At 35.5% G+C, this 22,978-nt stretch overlaps 1 protein-coding gene across 4 annotated transcripts in view; it reads left to right on the forward strand.

Annotated features, from left to right (window-relative positions):
• ATL2 (atlastin GTPase 2) overlaps positions 1 to 22,398 on the forward strand; it is a 57,800-nt gene extending 35,402 nt beyond the window's left edge. For 3 of the 4 annotated variants that reach the window (XM_059188561.1, XM_059188564.1, XM_059188563.1), the window contains 12 exons: positions 4,723 to 4,857; positions 5,123 to 5,227; positions 8,535 to 8,585; positions 8,884 to 8,940; positions 10,766 to 10,858; positions 12,908 to 13,046; positions 13,811 to 13,938; positions 15,130 to 15,186; positions 16,885 to 16,956; positions 17,603 to 18,034; positions 19,703 to 19,717; positions 19,814 to 20,189. In XM_059188561.1, the coding sequence (XP_059044544.1) occupies positions 4,723 to 4,857; positions 5,123 to 5,227; positions 8,535 to 8,585; positions 8,884 to 8,940; positions 10,766 to 10,858; positions 12,908 to 13,046; positions 13,811 to 13,938; positions 15,130 to 15,186; positions 16,885 to 16,956; positions 17,603 to 18,034; positions 19,703 to 19,717; positions 19,814 to 19,921 (1,392 nt within the window). In that variant the 3' untranslated portion in view covers positions 19,922 to 20,189. Of the gene's footprint in view, positions 1 to 4,722; positions 4,858 to 5,122; positions 5,228 to 8,534; positions 8,586 to 8,883; positions 8,941 to 10,765; positions 10,859 to 12,907; positions 13,047 to 13,810; positions 13,939 to 15,129; positions 15,187 to 16,884; positions 16,957 to 17,602; positions 18,035 to 19,702; positions 19,718 to 19,813; positions 20,190 to 20,302 lie in introns of those variants that run through there. The other variant, XM_059188562.1, reaches the window with a different exon arrangement.
• Positions 22,399 to 22,978: the final 580 nt, after the last annotated feature.

Here is a 22,978-nt window from a genome sequence, read left to right on the forward strand (position 1 = left end):
CATGTGAGTTTATTTCTGGATTCTCAGTTTTATTTCATTGGTCTATATATCTGTTCTTAATGCCAGGACCTGACTGTCGATTACTGTTGGTCTTTAGTAAGTTTTCAAATGAAGAAGTGAGAGTCCTCTTATTTTGTTTTTTTTAGGTTGTCTGTTCTAAAAAATAATAAAGGAAGGTGATCTATTCTAAGTCCCTTGCAATTCCATATGAATTTTAGACTTAGCCTGTCATTTTCTATGGGAGGTTAGCTAGAAGTCTGTTGGTAATTGGACATTTTAAAATGTCTTCAAAGTTAAGGATATCTTTTTAACCGTAGATTTTCTATTTCAATTCTTGTTGAGTGTGTACCTAAGTAGATAGAGTTGTCCTTTGTCTGAGCTTGTGATTTGGGTCAGTCATAATGTTACCTATTTGTCTAGCCTCAGAAGAGAGGAGGACTTAGACATGGACTTAGGTAAGATGTTAGACAATTTTATTTTTATTTATTTATTTTTATTTTTTTTTTAAGATTTTATTTATTTACTTGACAGAGAGAAATCACAAGTAGATGGAGAGGCAGGCAGAGAGAGAGAGAGAGGGAAGCAGGCTCCCTGCTGAGCAGAGAGCCCGATGCGGGACTCGATCCCAGGACCCTGAGATCATGACCTGAGCCGAAGGCAGCGGCTTAACCCACTGAGCCACCCAGGCGCCCCGATGTTAGACAATTTTAAACTGTTCTAAGACTAATGTTTCTTAATTTGTTCTAGGGCTTGCAGGGTATTCTTACATATTGATACGAAAATAGTAAATGATGCTTGGTGGTCAGAATGTGTATATTGTATCTACAACTTGGGTGTTGATTGTTTATAACCTACCTCCTAAATTAGGTAGATTTACAAGATTAAGATTTTCATCCATGGTGCATTTGTGGAGAATGTCTCTCAACTAAGAAGGATTTCTTTCTTTTATTGTAGTGTTACTTAAATTTTTAATTTCATCCCTTTTGTCATTTTTCCTCACAGCTATGATAAGTTATTATGGCCTTTATTCTTCCAGTCCATCCATTGAAGCATGTGGGTCTGCAAACAGGAGTTGTATGTGTTCTGACACATGCCGACCTGGCTGGACTACCAGCTCTTGTGTTTTTTAAAGTTTACCTAGCTGTTGTTTTACTTTGTTGCTAGGGAATGTTATCTTTTTTATGGTAAAATAAGAATTTGTTTCTTATTATTTAGAGTAGGTAGGGGTTCTTTATTGTTGACAATTATATTACATTGGTAAGTACCAGTTTATTCACTATAGTATTGGACTATATTTAAAATTCAGGTGTTTTCAGATTACCTATTACCATTAAGATTCATTTTTTAAAGAACTTTTATTTTACTGGAGGGCTAAGATTATTTTTGGAATTTTGAATTTTAAGGCTTTTTTTTTGTTTTTGTCTCCACAGTAGTAAATGGCAACAGTTTACTGTTTTTCAGTTCTTAGATTTATTTTTAGTACCTTATGACAAACAGTATCTATTTTCAGTGAGGCTGCTTCTAGAATTCACTGGAATGCTCCTGCAGGGCGGGAATGTATGTTCTTGTGCAGTGCTGTAGTCCTCGAACCTGGAACAGTAGCTGGAATGTGGTAGACATTCAATGAGTACTTGCTGAGTGAATGTATAAATGTATTTTATGGAAGTTACCAGTATTCTTTATGATACAGGGATAGACTTCTTAACTTCAAGTTTTAAACCTGTCGTTCTTTTTTTTTTTTTTCTTTAAAAATATTTATTTATTTTAGCAAGAGAATGCACATTAGTTGGGGGGAGGGGCAGAGGGAGAGGATCTTAAGCAGGTTCCCTTTAGGAGCCTGACTTGGGGCTAGATCTCATGACCCATGAGATCATGACCTGAGCTGAAACCAGGAGTCAGAGGCCCAACTGACTGAGCCACCAAGGCACTCCTTCATCATTTTATTGGTTTTTAAACATTCTATTACAGGGTCAACTAAGAAAAGATGATATATAGACAATAGAATTTTTTTCTTTTGAGACCTCAATTCTTTTTAAAGTTTTTGAGAGGGTAAAATTAACAAACATGTTAGCCTGTGATTTAGGGCAATCTACTTTTAAAAATTGATATTTGCTGTCTGTGTAATTGTTTTTAGGAATAATAAAAGGGACATATTTCTTCCATATCTCTTACCCATGCTCCAAAGGAAACACACTGTTAAGCTTAGTAATTAAAATTTTTTTACGTGTTCATTTGTGGAACATATATTTTGAATGCCTGCTATATCCAGGCATTATTCTGTGTCCTGGGTATACTGTTCTGTGTTTTGAGGGTGGAGAAAACAGGCTAAACTTACTTCCTTACGGAACTTACATTCTCATAGAGGAGATAGAGAAATAAGACAGATAAGTGAAATGCAGAATAAAAACCGATTTATCTAAAGGGTGGATTCTTTTAAATTACGCATATAGGTTGGACCTTTTAAAAGTAATCAATTTGTTGAGTAGGGAATGAGAAGCTACATGTGAGAGCCAAAAATGGTGTAAGATACTTTGGTAGGAGCTGTTCGGTAAACAGTTGGAATTTATAGTGTGTGCTCTTAAGACTTAACACAAGAAATGTAGCGCAATGTCATGTTGTAAAGATAACCACCTGTAGTGTCAGCAGTATTTTTTAGGAGTTCAGAAGAGTTGGAGTTTCTTGAATGCTGGCTTAGGCCAGGCAGAGAACAGGTGGAACAAAGGTATAGATACGCTAAACAACATACATATTTGGAATAGTGGTCATTTTGGTATGGTAGAAATTTGTTTTGTGTGTTAGTGGATTATAGGGTATATAGGAGCAGAGGTTGGAAAAGTAAATTGAAGGTGGATGGTATGCAACAGATCTCTCAGCGGTTCTATAGGTAAATGGGGGAACTGCAGATGATTTTTTTTTTTTTTTTTAAGATTTTATTTGAGAGAGAGTGGGGTGGAGGGGCAGAGGGGGAGAATCTTCAGGCAGACTACCTGCTGAGTGCAGAGCCTGATTCAGGGCTGATTTCACCATGTGAGATCAGGACCTGAGTTGAAACCAAGAGTCAGGTGCTTAACTGACTGAGCCATCTCGGCACCCCCGAAGATGACTTTTTAGGACAGTAGCATGATTCCATTTCTTGTTGAGAAAATTAAGTGACTTTGGGGGAATGGGTTGGAGAGCATAGCATGGAGGTGCAGGAAGACCTATTTAGAGCATCTAAAATATAGTCCAGGGGCAGGACCACCATTGTGCTTATTTAGGGGGTACCATTATTCCTCTAATCCTGTGAAGGGTCCCTACAGAAGCATAAGTCCTAAGTACATAATGTGAATGGAGTTGTGTCATGTGGCAGCTTTGTCATCAATAGAGAGCCGAGGGGGCCTTAAGATACTGAAAAGTGAGGAAGAGTCCAAGAGAATTTTATAATTGATAAGATTGGTAACCTACTGGAGATGGGAGTTTTGTGGAATAATAATCATTAGAGATAGTTTGAAGTTTAAGGCTGATCTTCACATTTAGGTGTCCACTTTTTTTTTCCCACCTTAAATCTGCTTTTCACAAATTGCTTCATCCCTCATTGAGCCTACCCTAAACATCTTTACTGGTAATGTGAGCTTCGTTACCTGTTTTGGACTATGTATCTAAGCTTATTAGAAGTACTTCTGAAATAGGAATTTTTCCTGTGGGGTTCTTTGAGTAAAGGATATGTGGGCTAAAGTATAGGGATCTTGATACTTGGTGAACTTACTCATTTATTATGTTCCGGAATTAATTTTCCAGATAATTATCTTAGAGTATATGAACTTTTATATTATTTCACAGTGTTTAATTATAGTTGTTTTTGACCCTGTGGTTTTAGTTAGAACATTTTATTGCGGGAAACTTTAAACTTAACCCAAAGATAGGATAGTATAATGAACCCCAGTGTATGTGTCAACATTTTGTTGGTCTTACTTCATCTGTATACTTCCCTGCCCTTTCATTTTTTGCTGGAATATTTTAAAGCAAATTCCAGGTATATTTTCTTGAACTTTGCTATTGTTAGTATTACTTACAATACTGTTACCACACCAAGCAATCAAGTACTTCCTAGTAAAACACCATGTCTGGGATCAGATTTTCCTTTTGGTTTTGAGAAAGGCTTATCTTTCTTTCTTTCTTTCCTTTTTTAAAACAAAACAAAACAACAACAACAACAAAAAAAACCAATTGGATTGTTTGAATCAGGTTCCAAGCAAGTGTTGTGGTTATTTTTAAACTTGATATATTTTAAAGAGAAAATTAAGGCAGTGTGAAAACATTTTAGTATAAGCTATTCTAAGAGAGCAGTGCTTTTCTCACAGCCATTCTTTCTGGAACTTAAGTTTTGCTTATATGTATGAGGAGATGTCACAATAGCTGGTAGCTACTTTTTATGATTTTTAAACATAGCAAATCTTCAAAATGGGGAAAAGTGGGTATGACCTCACTTAACCTAGAAAAGTAAAGAGTGAAAAATACGAGATTTGAGAAGGTTCAGTTTGTAGGAGACTACAACTTTAGGACAAAAAACCTCAGATGGGACTTGTGATCGCTTTTGTAACTACATGTGTAATGTTATGGTGTATTTTATCTTGATGTACTTACATGCCTCATCTGTAAAATAAAGAATGGGTGATTTCTTATACTTCTCCTTAGTTCTTAATTTTTTGTGTTTTATTTTACATTTATGCTTGACTTTGACAGGATTCCCAAAGTTGGATTGGTGGAAACAATGAACCATTGACTGGCTTTACATGGCGAGGTGGTTGTGAGAGAGAAACAACAGGCATACAAGTTTGGAATGAAGTATTTGTGATCGACAGACCTAATGGAACAAAAGTAAAATACTGTTCATATTTCTTACTTTTTTTTTCTTTAATATTATTTTTTTGAGCTTTTTCATGGTATTAAAGATCAAAACAACACAAACTATTAATGTCTGATAACTTTAACATAACATATATGGATTATTATGTCAAAATGTGTGAGATATTTAGCTTACTTTTCTTACTTACTGATTTTGAGATTTATCATTTCAAATTTGGTTTTAATAGTCACTATTGGTGAGTATTTTACTTAGTGTTTTAAACTTTTAAATTCCTAGGTGGCTGTGCTGCTAATGGATACCCAGGGTGCCTTTGATAGCCAGTCAACTATCAAAGACTGTGCAACGGTGTTCGCTCTGAGCACCATGACTAGCTCTGTCCAGGTAAGACATGAAATGCTGTGGTATGATCAGTTCAGATAATCCTAATACCTTTGCTCTTTCTTAAAATGTTTTTTGAAAACAAAACAGATGAACATAGGTCAAGAGGGGGCGGGAAGAGAGAGAAGCAGACTGAACTGTAGAAGACTCAACTATAGAGAACTGAGGGTTGCTACAGGGGAGGGTGGGGGATGGGCTAAATGGGTGATGGAGATTAAGGAGTGCACTTGTTTTTTTGAGCCCTGGGTGTTACATATAAGTGATGAATCACTAAATTTCTGCTCTTGAAATCAGTATTACACTATATGTTAACTAACTAGAATTTAAAAATTTGAAAAAATCCACATTGAAAGAAAAGTTTTTTTGATTAAAGAAAGGATTAAAATTAGAGTTATTTATGTTTCTTATTGGTCATTTATATTCCATACTTTTCTGGTTCACAGTGTGAAATTTCATACTTTTTGACTGGTTCGGAAGTAGTAGCCAGTTCCTGGCGCGCTATATATATATTTATTTATTTATATATTATATATATATATATATATATATATATATATATATATATTTAAGATTTGTTCATTTATTTGAGAAAGAGCACATGAAAGGGGGGTAGGGTAGAGGTAGAGACAGAATCTCAAGCAGACTGCACTGAGCGTAGAGCCTGACATGGGGCTCGATCTCACAACCCCGAAATCCATGATCCGAGCCGATACCAAGAGTTGGAGACTTAACCCTACTGAGCCATCCAAGCACTCCTATGCTTTAAAAAATTTTTTTTTATTTTTAAAGGAAAAGATACTGCATGCTGTCTTTAATTGAATTCAGTCATATGGTTCCCAGATACATTAAGGTGTAGAGTATATCTGTATCTTCTATGTTTTGGCTAAACCAATAAAGAAAAAAAACCTCAAGTTTACTAACTTAATTTTCTACTTGATATGTATGACAACTAATACTTGATTATTTGAACTAATGGTGGTAAGGGTGGAAGAATTAATTCATATTTAACTTAGGAAGTGTATGTGCTGTTTCTGTAATACACTAAGGACTTATAGGAACTGTTTAATTTAGTAAAATCCCTTCTGTTTTCCCTTAAGTCTGTACTTTTAATTGTATTTGGTATTATATCAAGTTCTAGTCTTTTTGAAGCTAGTCCATCTCTTCTCTGTATAATTTAGGCTGACAGACTGAATTAAGTTACCACATGTCATTTTGTATCTCTTTACTTTCTTTTTCCTGAGATCATCTGTGGTTGATGCTTCTCCGGCTAAAGAATTTATTGAGTATGATGGTTAGCTCTAACTGGTGATGATGAGCCCAGAAGTATATACATGAATAATAGAAGTATGTGCTCCTCCTGAGATGATGTTTCCTATTGATGGTAGATCATAGGTGAAACTGTCACAGTGTCTTGGAATTTTTGTATGACTTTCTGGTCATATCTGGAGTATATGTCCAGTCTATATAAGTTCCATTTCCTTCCTTCCTCAATTTGAAGTATCTAGCTGTCAGAATGGAAAGCAAATTTTGGATATTACTATGAGATAAAAAAAAGAGTACTTTTCAGCTTGACTTCTGTTTTCTTACAGAGTTGGGGAGCTCTGGTGCTACCAGTTAAGTGATGCTTTGGGGACCCCTACAGTATCTTTTCTCCTTTTTGTTCTGCCATTTTCCTCTGATCTTGCAGGGTGGAGCATTTGCTTTCCTGAGGCAAGCAGAAGCCAGTCGTTGTGCGTTTCAGATTAGCTGCCTCTGTGGCTTGCCTTAAATTATACTGAGGGAATTCTCTGTCCTGGAATTTGTACCTTGGTGTTCTCTTGTTTATTTATTCAACTTTACAATAGTATAGGAGGCCTGGTTTTGGACAACTACTTAAAGCCACTCTGCCACTTAATAATCTGTAAAATGAGGATTTTTACCCATCTTGCATGCGATGGTTGTGTGGAGGCAGAAATAAGATCTAAATGAGGTATGGATAAGAAAATACCTTGTAAACCATAAATAATGAAGGTGAAAATAATTTTCATTTTTTCCCCCTCATCTTTGAGTCTACATTTCTCTTCCTTACATACATTATTATCTGGTTGATAGATCACTTGTCATTTATTCTTTCAACAAATAATTGTTGAACATCTATTAAGTAAATCTTCTCTTTTTGCCATTTGCAACCTGGCCCTGAAAATGAAAGTATCTTGACCTGTTTTCTAAAAGCTAAGGCCCCCGTGGGTAAGAATAGGTAGTCATGCTTTCAGATTTTAAGTTTAGCTCTAGTATAATCACCTCAGTCATTAATTACTTTTTAAGTACCATGTTTGGAAATAGTCAGCTGAGAATGTCATTTTAGGTTTGCTGTCCTATTTTGGCTGTTTATATTCTTGACCTCCAAGTGGTTCAGCTAGATTATCACTTACTTGCCGTTAGAACAAATTGTTCTATCTTTGGAATAACCCTGTTTTCTTAAACATAAGTTCTTTCTCAGCAGAAGTGACATCTGTGGACACCCACTTTTCTCTTGCAGCTGCCTGTTTCACTTTTTAACCTGATTCAGAAGGATTGGACCTTTTCTGCAATTCAGTCTTTTCTCTGGTTTCCCTTCCTTGACAGCACGTAGACCTTCAGGTCTGGGCTCTGCCCTCTGTCCTGGCAAGCCTCCTAAAACATTCTATAGAAAGGGCAAGAGTGCCACCTACTGTTATTTTTTCAGCTGTCCTAAAATTTTCAATTTAAATTACTAAGATAGATGAGCCATGTAGACTTGATGGTAGACAAGGCACCTCTCAAATAACTAGAAACTGTATCTGTTGATCCATCCATTCATCCATCCAAACACACACACACAATTAATTATACCAGAGAGGAATATATCTTTATAGAATTATGCCCCTCACATTCGTTAACTTAGAAAAATAATTGTGGAAACAATTTTCATTCAAAATGGTCATGTCATAACATTAAAGAAACTTTGAGAAGGAGAAAAAAAAACCTTACTACATAATATGCTTTTTAAATATGTCTCCTGCTTTATCGCTTCTGGGCCTTTTGGCTAAGATCAAGTGTAAAAATGTCTCCCACTTTCTAGACCACAATGTTACATGTTCATAGTTTTTACATAATTTACTACCACTGCTTTCCTGTTAATGTTTTATCCCATTAGGAAGAAAGAGAAAATCCTTTTTCTTGTGCCATTGGTTAAGCTAATGACTAAGTGATTAATTTGTGCTGACATATAAAATAATCTTCATATCTGCAAGTAAAGTTATACACAGGTGGGTATTAAAAAATGAATAAAAACACAATTTTGTTTTAACAGGTATATAATCTGTCTCAGAACATTCAAGAAGATGATCTTCAACACTTGCAAGTATGTATTTCTCAAAGAATGTGTGCAAAGAATGGAAAATAAAATTCTTACTTAATTGTGACTTTGCATCTAGAAGCCTATTACAGTGTAAGAAAATTCAATATTAATATGGTTTTAAACTGATACAGAACTTCTTAACTAGAAGAAATTTTAAGGTATATCCATTCTGTTAGAAAATTAAATGCTTGACTTTCGGATGATTTTAAAGGCTCTGTTGTCTATCTGTTCTGACATAGAATGGCTTTACAATTCTTTCAGTCTCTTTGGGGGCATTAATTTAAATAACTTGCTTTAATAGTTATTTACAGAGTACGGCAGACTTGCAATGGAGGAAATCTACCAGAAACCATTTCAGGTAAAGAAGTATTTTCTCGTTTTTTAGAAACTTACATGTAAAAAGCTGCCAAGCCACCTTCTCTTTTGAGTCTGAAGATAAGAGGATATTACAATAAACTCATTGTTCAGCAACAGATTCAGTAGAGTTGAAACTAGTGCTATTACCACCTTATTATTAGTAGGCTAACAGTAGGAAATAGAACAAATGAATATAGTTAAATTGCTAATACTTAGATTGAGAGGTTGATGTTACTCTTAATTAGATGTTATTCAATTCCTTTTTTTTTTTTTTTTTTTTTAAGATTTTATTTATTTATTTGTCAGAGAGAAAGCGAGCGAGATCGAGCACAGGCAGACAGAGTGGAAGGCAGAGTCAGAGGGAGAAGCAGGCTCCCTGCGGAGCAAGGAGCCCGATGTGGGACTTGATCCCAGGACGCTGGGATCATGACCTGAGCCGAAGGCAGCTGCTTAACCAACTGAGCCACCCAGGCGTCCCAATGTTATTCAATTCCTAAACTTGAGACAGTCATGTAAATTTCTTTTTTACATGGGGAACTATCACAAAATACTAGTTTTTTTGTGTGTGTATGTGTGTGGTATATTACAAGTTGAGGTTAGTCCCGTTATTCTTTATTTGGTTTCATACAGAGAGGTTTCACAATTTATTATATCTTTCCCCTACTACCCCCCTCAATCCCTGTATGTTTTTATTCCTTTTAAATGCCAGGTACAGAATACTAAGTCAAAAATAAACCTGGGTGGAGTTATGTGAGAAACATATGCTCTGCTTGCTTCTGTGGAGTCCTGTTGTGACAGAGATTTAAATTAAAAAAAAGCAAAGCTAATTTCAGATAGTTTCTTTGTTGAAGTAAGTGTAATTTATAAGTTGGCATTAGTACTATTTACTCAGATGTGTTATAGTCTGTGAGAATGACTCCGCCCTATTTACTTCTCAGTATGTGAAGTCCTTCTGGGTGACAGCGTTGTTAGTGATTCTTAGTGTTGGTGGGTTTACATCGATCCTGCTTCAGTCTTACGTGGCTCAAGTGATCACTTTTTAAAAAAAATTAACATAATGTATTATTTGTTTCAGGGGTACAGGTCTGCGATTCATCAGTCTTACACAATTTGCAGTGCTCGCCACAACACATACCCTCCCTGGTGTCCATTACCCAGCCACCTTACCCTCCTGTCCCTCTTAAGTGATCACTTTTATGAGATATTGGGCAGGTTATGGCTTTATTTGTATATATGGATGAAATAAACTCTCTTTGTCTTATGTCAGTTTTTCTGAACTGAGTTAATTTTGTCACCCAGGGGACATTTGCCAATGTCTAGAGACATTTTGGTTGTCTCAGTTTTGGAGGGAGGTTAATGATACTGGCATTAGTGCATAGAGGCCAGAAATGCTATTTACCATCCAGCCATGCACATCTAAGAATTATCTGGTTCAGAAAATCAGTAGCGCTGAGATTGAGAAACATAAGCATGTAGAGAATCATTTGGTCTAGAAATAGATTATTTGGTCTATCAGTTATACAGCCTTGACTTAAAATTATGATCTGTATGCTTTTGTTCATTTTTTAAAGAACCTGTATTTCCTGCGGTGACTCTTTTTCATATACCATGAAGTTCTCAGATGGAAGCAATTGCTTGGTGTAGGGGTGGGAGTGTTACAGGCTTAAGAAGGCCCTTGCTAGAACTGTGAGCAGCATTAACCATTTGGTCATTATAATTACTGGTAAAGGATTATTTAGGGGAGTGCATGATTATTAAATTGTTAAAATAATGATTTTTTAAATCAAACTTTGTAATAAATGATTTCTACCTTTTTCTATCTGTAGACATTAATGTTTTTAATTCGGGATTGGAGTTATCCTTATGAACATTCATATGGTTTGGAAGGTGGAAAACAATTCCTTGAAAAGAGATTGCAGGTAAGCCCCCATTTCCTAGTGAAGAGAGCATAAGTACCAAGCCAGATAAAGGAGTGGGCTGTCTGGACTGCTCTTACACTTCCAGTTTCTAAGTGCCACCACCATAAATTGCATATCCTAAGTTAGTCCAGGTGGCTCCATACAGAATTGATGAGCAGTAAATTGGTATACTGCCAAAGAGGCCAGTGCCCTTGAATAGAAATTAAGGAACAAGTATTTCTCCTTAGAACCAACTATAAATCAATATTCAAAGGAAAAAGTTTGAAGGAGATTTAACTTTTTTGATTTGCTTCCATTCATGTGTCTTTCTGGCCCAGCTGACCTTCTGAACATTTGGGACAGACTGGATCATGTCATGTGCGTACATTGAACACAGACAACGTGAGGTCCTTTTTCCAAAAAATACTGTCTTCTAGAGTGACAGCATATAGAGCTAGAAGAGGGATCTTAAACATCATCTAATTCAGCTTTCTTTTTAAGATATATAATGTCACTCAACCTAGAAAAGTGACTTGCCTTTGATCTCTTAACTAATTGTTGGTAACTGGGACTAGAACCCAAATACCCAGACTCCTGGCCCATGCAACATGCTACACTAAAGCATTCCTAGAAAATAACCTCACCAGCGTGACCCTTTGTTCCTAAATATATCCTCCTGTAGAAGTACTTGGGGAAGCCCTCAGGTAAGATAGACCCATCTACTCACATACACCAAAGTTAATGCGAAAATCCCTTAATTCATAAGTAGTAGGGTCTTTTCTTTTGGTAAATAAAATTTTGTTTGCCTATAGGATGATGCATGTAGTTTTTCAACCACATTCAGAAACATAGGGTATAATATAATTTTCTTATTACTAAAAGAAGATTAAAACCAGTTCTTCATTTTTGGATATTTGAAAGGCATTTCCAGACCCTTGTGTCAGAGATAATTTCAGTCATCAGTTTCCTCTGGTTTGTTCAGAAGAAATGAACACACAGCATATCAGGCATACTCAGAATTATATACTTCAAAGATAAGATTTTATTGTAAGTGATACAGCAAAGTGCTCAAGTCATAAGTGTGCAGCTTGATGAATTTATGCAAATGAACAAAGCCATGTACTAGCACCCAGAAGTACCCAGCCTTCATCTACTACCTCCTAAACCCTTCAGTTCTCTCCTGACAGCCAGCAGGCTTTGTGTGTGCTTTTTATGAAAGGAATCTCATACAACATGTATTCTTTTGTGTCTAGCTTCTTGCTCAATATTATGTTTCTGAGATACTGTTGCATGTAGTTTAATTCATTTATTCTCATTGCTATGTCGTATTCTACTGTATACGTATTCAGCTGTAGACCACAGTTTCTTCATTCTGTTCTTGATGGAGATTTAGGTAGTTTCCAGGTTTTGTTGATTATAAATGGTACATGTTTTTTTCAAATGGTGTTTAAGAAGAGTCTTTGAGAAGGTATGTGAGTTACACTAGGATAAGTAGTTATTAAAAAAAATTTAAGTTTAAGATTTTCTTCCAGAAAATACATAGCAGTCTCTCTTCCCAAAACACTGATAACTAGCGTAAATCAAAAATAATTATTTGGGGGTAAGTACTGAAATCCCAACAAGTTTCAAAGTCCTTTGGACTGCACTGGAGCTTTTTCATTTTGGCTATTACTTTGCTCAGGGGCTAACCTTTTTATTTGTAGGCATATTAGTACTTTGTTTTTCTTTTTGCCATTATAAGTACTTGGAAGGCAAATTCTTTATTTATTTATGGTTTGTAAACCACAACCACTACTTGTTAGTCTGGTGTTGGGTATTACAATTAATTACTATTTATTATTTCATTCGTTGGGAGCTTACCTGGGGAAAACATCTTTTCTAGTTTTAAGACAAAATGGAGTCTTACTTAAGTGGTCAGAAATAGGTCTTAAGTAAAATTTTTTGTTGTCAAAAAACTCCAATCTGGAGTAGCATCTGAGGTAAGTGTGCCCACTTGTGAGCGTGTGTATATTTTCTTTAAAACTTTTTTTTTCCTGTTTGCACCTTCACCTTGTCTCTTTCTACCCTCAGGTAAAGCAAAATCAACATGAAGAGCTACAGAATGTAAGGAAGCACATTCACAATTGTTTCTCAAATCTTGGTTGCTTCCTTTTGCCACATCCTGGTCTTAAAGTTGCAACTAATCCTAGTTTTGATGGGAGATTGAAAGGTGGGAATTCCCATTCTTGCTAAAGTCAAAACTTAAATATTAGAGGCTGAGAGTTTAAAAAAAGAAGTACATGGTTCCTTAAATTTTCCGTTTTTTACTGGAAGACATTTTGATGCATTGTTAAGGAGGTGATTTTAATGCTTTGTGTGGTCTGTCTAGCTTTCTCTTGGTGTGTCCCAGACATCTAGTATGGATTAGCGTATTTTATTATTATGTGGTTTATTGCTCAACACTGTTGTTCTAAAAATTCCAAAGACTGAGAGTATTTCAGTATTTCGTCTGTTTGTAGTCTGTAAAATGTTTTACCAGTATATCATATTCATGTAATCAGATTTCTGTTTTAGGGATGATACAGTTTTTTGAATATGTTTTAGGATTGGAGTGTGATGGCAAAAGGCTGGAGGAATAATGAAAGTTTTACAGTATAGCTGGAAAAACAAACTCTAGTATTAAAATTTAGTACAATTTCATGAATTGTTTGCCTTTTGAAAAGGAGATGAAATTTATTTTGGTAGTCCACTATTTCTTATTTGAGATTAAAGAATTATTAGGGTATGAGGAAAATGGAATAGCAGAGTCTATTTTTTTTCTATGAGATATTATGTCTTTGGATGAGATTCTCTAAATGAATCTACTTAAGTAATAGATACTGTATATTTTCATTTCATGAAATAGAATTTTATGTACTTGTACCAATAGGGACTCCTTTAATTCTCCTTTTTTTTTGACTAACGTGTTGACTTTTTATCTCATATGTCTGCTAGATATTGATGAAGACTTTAAACGAGAGCTTCGAAATCTGGTTCCATTGCTGCTTGCCCCTGAGAATTTGGTAGAAAAAGAGATAGGTGGATCTAAAGTCACTTGTAGAGATCTTGTAGAATACTTTAAGGTAGGAAAACTCCCACTAAATGACTTTGTCTCATTTGGAAATACAGCTGACTTAAAACTCATATGTATGTTCATATATGTATTTATCTTTATAAAGCAAAAAAAGTGAAATTTATTGTTTGTTTTTCTGCTTTGAATTGGCTGTATCACTTTTTAAGGATATTTAAAATTATAGCAGACAAGTTGTATTTCCTAGCGATTTTGTTTGTGGAATTATCCTACTTTTTCTCCATCTCTGATACAGAGAGAAGAAGATCATTCCCCATATAATTGTAATATCATTCTATCATTTGTGAATGATGATAGATATTGGGAGTACAATTTTGTATCTTGAGTTCTCATAAAAGCCGCCTCTCTTGAGTTCTTGAGGATTTGATAAGAGCAGTTGAAAGTACAAAACTGATGTTTGAGTTCAAGTAAATTACACAGATTTTTTTTTTCTTTCTCTCTGCTCTTCTCTAGTCATCATTGCTTGCTTACCAAGCAAGACCATTGTCAGCATTCTTATTCATAGTACTTATAGAAGGTGGAAGGGAACAATTGACATAAGAGTGTGTTTTTGTTAATTTATTGGACAGTTGATGGTAACTTTCATACTGGTTTTCTTTAGTTATGAATTAATTTAGAGGCAGTAAAAAGTTGAGATGAACAATTCCTATTATGAACTATTTAAAAAACTTTCATCTTCTTACTTTTAAAGCATTAATTGGGTAATTTTTCTTCTTGAACTGAATAACTTGGTCAAAGTGAAATACTGAGTAAAAATGTTTTCTAATTAAAACAGTGCAGGAGGGGAGAATTAAGGATTAAGGATTAAGAATTAAGGTAGATGGCATTGTATATATAGCTTTTAACTATGAGACAACTTGAATGTTGTTAGAATTACATTTAGAAACATTAGAATATAATTTAGCAATTTTTTTGCAACATTTTTTTATTAACATAAAATGTATTACTTATTTCAGGGTGCTGCAACATGTGTTTTTAATAATGTTGAGAATAGGGTTAACTGTGGAAATGAGAGCATATGATTTTCAAGTCTTCATTTTCCTTTTATATTTTTCAATTTATTTTTTTATTTAGGATTTTTTTCCTAGACTTTTCAAAGTATGAATTATTTTTATATTTAATGGCTTTCCTTCTGTAGAGCCAATTTGTTTGCCCTGCCAACATAATGTCTTTTGTATTTTAGGCTTACATTAAAATTTATCAAGGAGAGGAACTTCCACATCCAAAGTCCATGCTTCAGGTAGTATGTGTGTTGTACATAAATTTATTAATGAAGGAGAAAAGTCTTTGGTTTAGAGATAAATACTGGAAATGGCATCATGCTTCTTTGCATGCAGATAAATTTCAAATATTTAAGGCAATACACGTCTTGGGTCCTGAAGTTTTTAATATGACTGCAGACTTTGCATACACATAGGCTATCAGAAATCAGAGTTTTCAGTATCTTCTCTTTAGTTGCTGGAAGAGTGTAGAAAAATTTCTTTTACAGGAGATGGCTAAAAATGGGCCTGTCTAAACCAAATTTATTCAGTTTTTGGAGACTTTGACAATGAATGTTTGAAATAAGGCTTATTTTTCCTCTTGATATTAATGATTTAGAGCTGCTTCTAGTGCATATAGGTTTTTCCCCCCTCTTTTTAAAAAGGTGTCTTTTGGAGACTCCTGGGTGACTCAGTTGGGTAAGCATCTGCCTTAAGCTCATTTTGGGATCCTGGGATCCTGGGATTGAGCCCCACATGGGCTCCAGGCCCACATGGGCTCCCTGTTTAGTGAGGAGCCTGCCTTTCCCTCTCCCTCTACTACTCCCCCTGCTTATGTGCACATGTGTGTGCTTTCTCTATTTCTCTCTCTGTGTCAAGTAAGCAAATAAATCTTTTTTTTTTTTTTTTAAAGGTGTTCTTTTGGGACAGTGTTATTTTAACCTAGTTAAATTTATTTATTTTTTTTAAAGAATTATTTATTTACTTGGCAAGGAGAACAAGAGAGCACAAGCAGGGGGAGTGGCAGAGGGAGAGGGGCAGATGTGAGACTTGATCCTAGCACCCTGGGATCATGACCTGAGCTGAAGGCAGATGCTTAAACTGACTAAGCCACCCAGGTACCCCAACCTAGTTCATTTTTTGAAAAAAGATTAAACAGCTTAATTTAAGAAATCAAGAATAATTAGTGTTACATTCATGTCGATCTGTTCTTAATAAATTTTATACCAATGTGTTCATACTGTTAATGTTTCACCCAAATTTATGTTTAATCCTTTTCAGACACATATTTAGTTCCTATTTTTAAAGATTGGCCATTTATAGTAGATTAAACAGTATTTTCTTCTAACTGCAATAAGCAGTTTTGTGGATTTAAAAAGTCTTTGTGTAATACTGATACGAGATGTCAAGCTTATCAGTAATTCTTGGGTTTATACATCTGGAGGCCTGACAAATTTTAAGGTTGTGTCTATTTCTCTATTACTTATTGAGCGTGTGTGGTGTTTGTTACAAACTCTTTTTTTTTCTTCTTTAAAGATTCATTTTTTCTAGAGAGAGCACAAGCCGGAGGGGCGGGGAGAGGGAGAGAGAATCTCAGACTCTGCGCTGAGCCAGAGCCCAGCGTGGGCCTCCATCTAATGACCCTCACTGAGATCGTAATCTGAGCTGAAAACCAAGAGTCAGACACCTAACCAGCTGAGCCACCCAGACGCCCCTGCATACCCATTTTAATAAACCTAAGTGAAACAAATAGACAGTCCTATTAGAAGTCCTGTTAGAAGCAATTGGTTTATCTTTTATACTTGTGTTTCTTCCATTGGAAAGGAAAACTGGAAGTTGATAATGTTTTCTCTGGTTCATTTTTAGGCTTGTTCATTGTATATAATTTATTGTGTTAATCAGAATTTATAGAGCCTTTGAGTATCTTTTGCATAAAATTGGCACTTTTTTTTTTTAAGGCAACAGCTGAAGCTAATAATCTTGCTGCGGTAGCAGGAGCAAGAGAGATCTATTGCAAAAGTATGGAGCAGGTTTGTAACCAACATTTAAATTTGACACTAGACTGAGATAGAGGATCTTTACTTTTAAAATAATTGAGCTAATTTGTGTTCCTTATGCATTGTCACGTTACATCATTCACTGATTCCCCTTTTATCATCTCTGCTGGAAATAAACTAAGAAAATAATTCACATGGTTAGAGTGCAGGGTACAGGTGGCAAGTTATTACATAAATTGTACTAAAATAGTTTGACACATGATTCAGAGCACTCTTATTAGTAGCTTCTCATGTAATACTAGTTTAAGGCCAATAGCATCTTCTGTGCTAACCTTGCTAATTTGAAATTAAAGTACCTTTTTTCTGTGTTCTCTTTTACCCGCTCTCTGCCAGCAGTCTGTCTTGTATTCTCATGGTGTGTTGGTGGGTCAAGTGAAGTCAGCTGCAGATTGCAGTGTAATTGTTTTTGTCTTTACTGGTATTAGTCATACTTGGAAGGCTTATTTTGCCCGAGTCAGTTAAACATACAAGAAATAAGTTATGATTATGTGTGAGGTATTATGAAAAAGTTTAAAACTCAACTTGACTTTTGAGACTAAAAACTGTGAGCAGCGAGCTTCTTTCTTGTGTGAATTATTTCTTGCCTGTAATGTGTCCTTCTGTAATCCTGTCTGGACAGGTATGTGGTGGGGACAAGCCTTACATTGCACCTTCAGATCTGGAGCGAAAACACCTGGATCTCAAGGAAGTGGCGATTAAACAGTTTCGTTCAGTGAAGAAAATGGGTGGAGATGAATTCTGCCATCGTTATCAGGACCAGCTTGAAGCTGAAATTGAAGAAACCTATGCAAATTTTATAAAGCACAATGATGGCAAAAATATCTTCTATGCTGCTCGTACTCCTGCCACACTGTTTGCAGTCATGTTTGCTATGTATATAATCTCAGGACTGACTGGCTTCATTGGCCTAAACTCTATAGCCGTCTTGTGTAACCTTATCATGGGGTTAGCACTGACATCTCTTTGTACTTGGGCATATGTAAAATACTCTGGGGAGTTCAGAGAAATTGGAACAATGATTGATCAGATTGCTGAAACACTATGGGAACAGGTTGGTATCTATCTTTTGGTTTTTCAGTGACTTATATCATCCCCTTGACACTTTCCCACCCTTCTCCTGCAGTATTTGCACACCTATTTTTCCTTTACATGAAGAATGTCAAAAGGATGTTTTCTGTTTTGTTTGGTTGTATAATCTGAATATAAAGTATGAACCGGAGAATTTTTTTCTTCAAGTCATAATTATAGTGTGCTTTGATTGGCTGAAATCTGTAATATCCTTTGGGTAGATTCTTAGTCATAGGCCTGATGACGCCAGACCATGGGCAGGACCAGAGTATCTAAGGGTTATTTTCTTGGAGGAAAGAAAATCTAGTCAGTATAAGGAAAAGAAATTTGGAAGTGGAGTGCTTTAGGAAAGCAAAAGAAGTTTCGTAGTAATACTGGCAAGAAGCAATACATGCTTAATATTTGAGGAAAAATAGTAGATGGCATTGAGGTGTTTGTTGCCTTTCATGAAAATATTGGTGATTTACTGATGCACAAGTAACAATCCTATAGGGATTTCTTTTACTAAAGGAATTTTGATGTCTCTACTATGGAAACATTAATGAACAAAAAGCAAAGTGCCACAGAGAGAACCAGCTTCTCTCTCTCTCTCTTTTTTTTTTTTTTTTAAGATTTTATTTGTTTTATTTGACAGAGATTACAAGTAGGCAGAGAGGCAGGCAGAGAGAGAGAGGAGGAAGCAGGCTCTCCACTGAGTAGAGAACCCGATGTGCGACTCGATCCCATGACCCTGAGATCATGACCTGAGCCAAAGGCACCCAACCATCTTCTCTTAATCATAATGTTTTACCTCAAACTCTGAGAATTCAGAGTCGGGCCTGACAAGAATCTACTAAGGAAAGCCATGTTGTATATTGGCCAACTGTGTGCTGGAATTGCCTGTGTTCAGAAAATTCCATTCAGGGATGTCATTAAAATGATATTTGTGAAATACTTGAGCATCATGTTGAGGATCAGGATGAAAGCTGCAGATATTTTGATGGACAGTATAATAGGCATTTTCAGATATAATTTCTGGGCAAATGCGGTATTGGGCTTATTTGAAGATCTAGGAAATGCAGGTTCATGTTGGTTTGGCTTTAAATGTAAAGACTGAAGAAGAAAATCATTTTTTGAGGAAGGTTGATTGGGTATTGACTTTTCTTATAATAATGTCATTATTATAAAGTGACCCACTATATTAACTTGGATTTTGTATTTATTCTTCTTCAGAGAAATGCTCAATTTATTCAGATCTGATTTGGAAGCTTGTGTTTGGATATTTGTTAACTTTAACCTTTTATCTCAAAAAATCTCTCTCTTCATATCCCTTTGATACCCTCTGCTAGAAGATGGATTAAAAGCTATCAACAACCTCACTTTTTAAAAAAATTACCTACTTTAAAATTTTTGACCATTACTGATTTTTTGCAGCATGAATTTTAATCCTTATACAGTGTCTTATTTTGAAAACCAGTCCCCCTTCTATATAGCATTGATTCTAGGACTTTAGAGGTTCCATTATTACAAAACAATTAAATAGAAGAATCTAAAGTGTGTAAAATTATTTTCAATGTAGTTACGGTAAGTTCATCACTGGTCAGAAAAGATCTGTGCTGTGTCAACAAACCTTGCCTAAATTTTCTTGCATTTCTCTTTTCTTTTGCTTCAGAGGAGTCCCAGGAAGGTGAGAAACCCACAAAGTCTCAGATTCTTGTAGTCTTAAACTCTTTAACTTCAGGCACTCTCAGTCATTGTCCTAACGAATCACTCCATGTTTTAGGTGTTTTCCAAACTGTTTGAAGTTACTAGACGTCGAATGGTCCATCGTGCTCTTTCATCAGCACAGCGACAGAGACTGTCATCCAACAATAACAAGAAGAAAAATTAGACAGTATTTTTAACTTTTTTCTCTATCTGAAGTGTTCCCACTTATACATGTAGGACAATAAGCAGGACCGTCTGGGCCGGTCTGCATAAATGCTGTATACTTACCAGATTTGATGCTGCATATAGGGTATGGAATTGCACATCCGTCTCCTAGGAATTGTAAATGGTTTGATTAGGAGGAAAGTAGTTTGTGTTGCATTATCAGATGTCTAACTGCATTATTTGTAGCATCATAACTTTTTTTGGGAGAAGCATCTTTTTATTTCCCACATTCCTGGTTATTTTCATCATTGCTTTGAATTGAATTTTTATATCTATTTTTATATGTAACTCTTTTTTTACCTCATGTTTTTATTTGTTTTGCACATTTCTCATACCACAGGTATTGAAGCCCCTGGGTGATAATTTGATGGAGGAAAACATAAGGCAGTCTGTAACAAACTCTATCAAAGCAGGCCTGACTGACCAGGTGTCTCATCATGCCAGATTAAAGACAGACTGACAGTTCATCTCCTCATGGACTCCACTCTCCCTTTCTTTCATGCTTGCTGTACAATGAGAACTCAAATAAAAATAAACCAAAGTTTACAATCAACTGTAGAAGTAGTTTAGTATAACTGGCTTCACAGATGGCTGCCACAGAGTGTGAAAATTGTTTGTTGGTTTTAAGCATTCTGTTCTTGGCTCCTAAGACACGGAGATTGGCTGAGGAGCGTTAGTTTATCATGCACATTTGTGCCATGTTTCTTTTATTTTTTTTCTTCCTTTTAATCTAATGTTAGTGAAATTTGTCTTGTGTAAAAGGATATTTCAGGGAAATATTTTAAGAAATCTATTTAGAGTCTAACACCAGTATCCCATTGAAATTTTAATTTTAGTGAAGTTATGAATCACTGTATCAAGAATCAGATCAGAATGACAATGAAGCCTTTATTGAGCCACTACATTAAAAGTATATATTGCTTTATTGCCTTCAATACCAGTATTACATAAGTGCATGTATCAGAAATTTCACAGAAATTACATGACAACTCTTGTAGCTAAGAAAGTGATTCTGAGGTGTACATTTGTCTTGCCTTTTTAAATTTATAAACCTGCCCTAAAAGGAGATGCATATCTGGGAAACTGAACTGTCTTTATGCAGTTTAGCCTTCATGTACATAAAATATGCCATTAATTTTATTGGGGGAGAAATTCCATCCAAAAATGTTGCCTACAGCTATGAGTTAAGAGTGTCTGTACAGTGTGTAGTTTTTATTTTCTAAAAATCACAGATAGGGCATGTATATGAATTATAAATATATAAATACGATTTTGTATTAAAAGTTTTGTAGTTTATGGCAAAATCTGGTTCTGTGGTAGGCTAAGTACAGTCCCTGTGAAGGAATGTTTGTGGCTCATGTCAGTGTGTGAATGCATAGACAATTTGAAGTTTTTGATATATTTGTGATATTTATCTTCCTTGAGCACTGCAATCTCACCCCCACCCCCAAGGGAATTCAGTGGGAATGTTTATCGTGACTTTGTCCTCTGTTGCATTTTAAAGTTATTTCCTGTAATTTATTTTCAGTACATAATTAAAAATTTGTTGTATATATAAAATGAAACTTGTGATTCTTTTTTAAGGAATCCTTCAAGTATGTATTCCATTACATAAACCATGTTTGTTCATACTGAAAAGAGCATGAGCAGGAAACACCCAAGTGAGAGCTCTAAGGTATTGTACCCAAAGCTAAGCTTGTAAAAATTATTTTTCTTTGTCTCTGTTAGGGAAAACTTGTGATTAGGCTAGGTATAGCAGGGGATTTGTTAATTTCTTTTGTCCCTCTCTCTCTTTCCTTTCCTTTTTCTTTCTTCTTCTTCTTCTTCTTTTTTTTTTTTTTTTGTGGTATATGTAAAGCTAACATTTTTGTAATATTTTTGTAGCCGCCTTTATAAACACCTATTATTAAAGCACCTAGTTTGGTTTTTAAGTGAAGAAAATTCAGATGTTGAGTTGCATGCCTGAAAGCTCTAAATTTGCTTCGGTTGGTATAATCTCCTCCCCTCCTCCTTTCAAATCCTGTTTTTATATGGATTGTATTTGTTTCCACCTGTATTAAATTGCTACCAACTCATCTGTTCTTAAAACATAAAGAATCCACTTGAAAGGTCTTTTTATTTCTTCTAACACCCTGTTTTATGAATGCCGTGGACTGTTTTTATGAATGAAAAAATAAAAAGTTTGTTGTATAATAGCAATTCTTCTGCAGTTAAAAACACAGAGCTTACCTTTTGTAAAAAACAACAGTTGTGAAACCTCAGCCATGGATTTGTTTGAATTTCTTGTTGGAGAATGTGTTTTCCGCAAAGAAGATAAAATTCTATAAAGAATTCCGAGAAACATTTGGGTTTCAGCTGAAAGACTCTGAAAATAATGGTTAAGTAAGAGGCAATAAAAGGGATTAAAGACATATTCAAAACTGTTGACTGATGAAACTTTGGTGTTAGTATATTCTCTGTGGAACAGTTTTGTAGTAACCCATATAATATTGAAGGTTTTTGTTTTTTTAATATGGAAGGTTTTTAAAAGAAATAATGACAAGTGATTTATCTTCCTAATTAAGACACAAATAATTTACTTTTATGGAAGGGACAATCATTCACAACCCTGCTACTGAGTTTGTCATATATGTGTGTGTGTGTGTGTGTGTGTGTGTGTGTGTGTGTGTATATATATATATATATATATATATATGAAATTTATTTTGAGAGGGAGTGAGTGAGTGCATGAGCAGGTTGGGGGGTGGAGATGGAAGGTGGGGGAAAGGGAGAGTCCCAAGCAGGCTCTGTGCCCAGTGAGGCCAATGTGGAGCTTGATCTGACGACCCCAAGATCATGATCTCAACCGAAATCAAGAGTGGGACACTTGGGTGCCTGGGTGGCTCAGTCAGTTAAACATCTGCCTTCAGCTCAGGTCATGATCTCGGGGTTCTTGGATGGACCCTGCATCAGGCTCCCCAAGCAGGAAGCCTGCTTCTCCCTCTCCCTCCCTCACTGCTCGTGTTCTCTCTTGCTA

The sequence above is a fragment of the Mustela lutreola genome, chromosome 9, assembly GCF_030435805.1.
Source record: "Mustela lutreola isolate mMusLut2 chromosome 9, mMusLut2.pri, whole genome shotgun sequence".
Taxonomy (NCBI): domain Eukaryota; kingdom Metazoa; phylum Chordata; class Mammalia; order Carnivora; family Mustelidae; genus Mustela; species Mustela lutreola.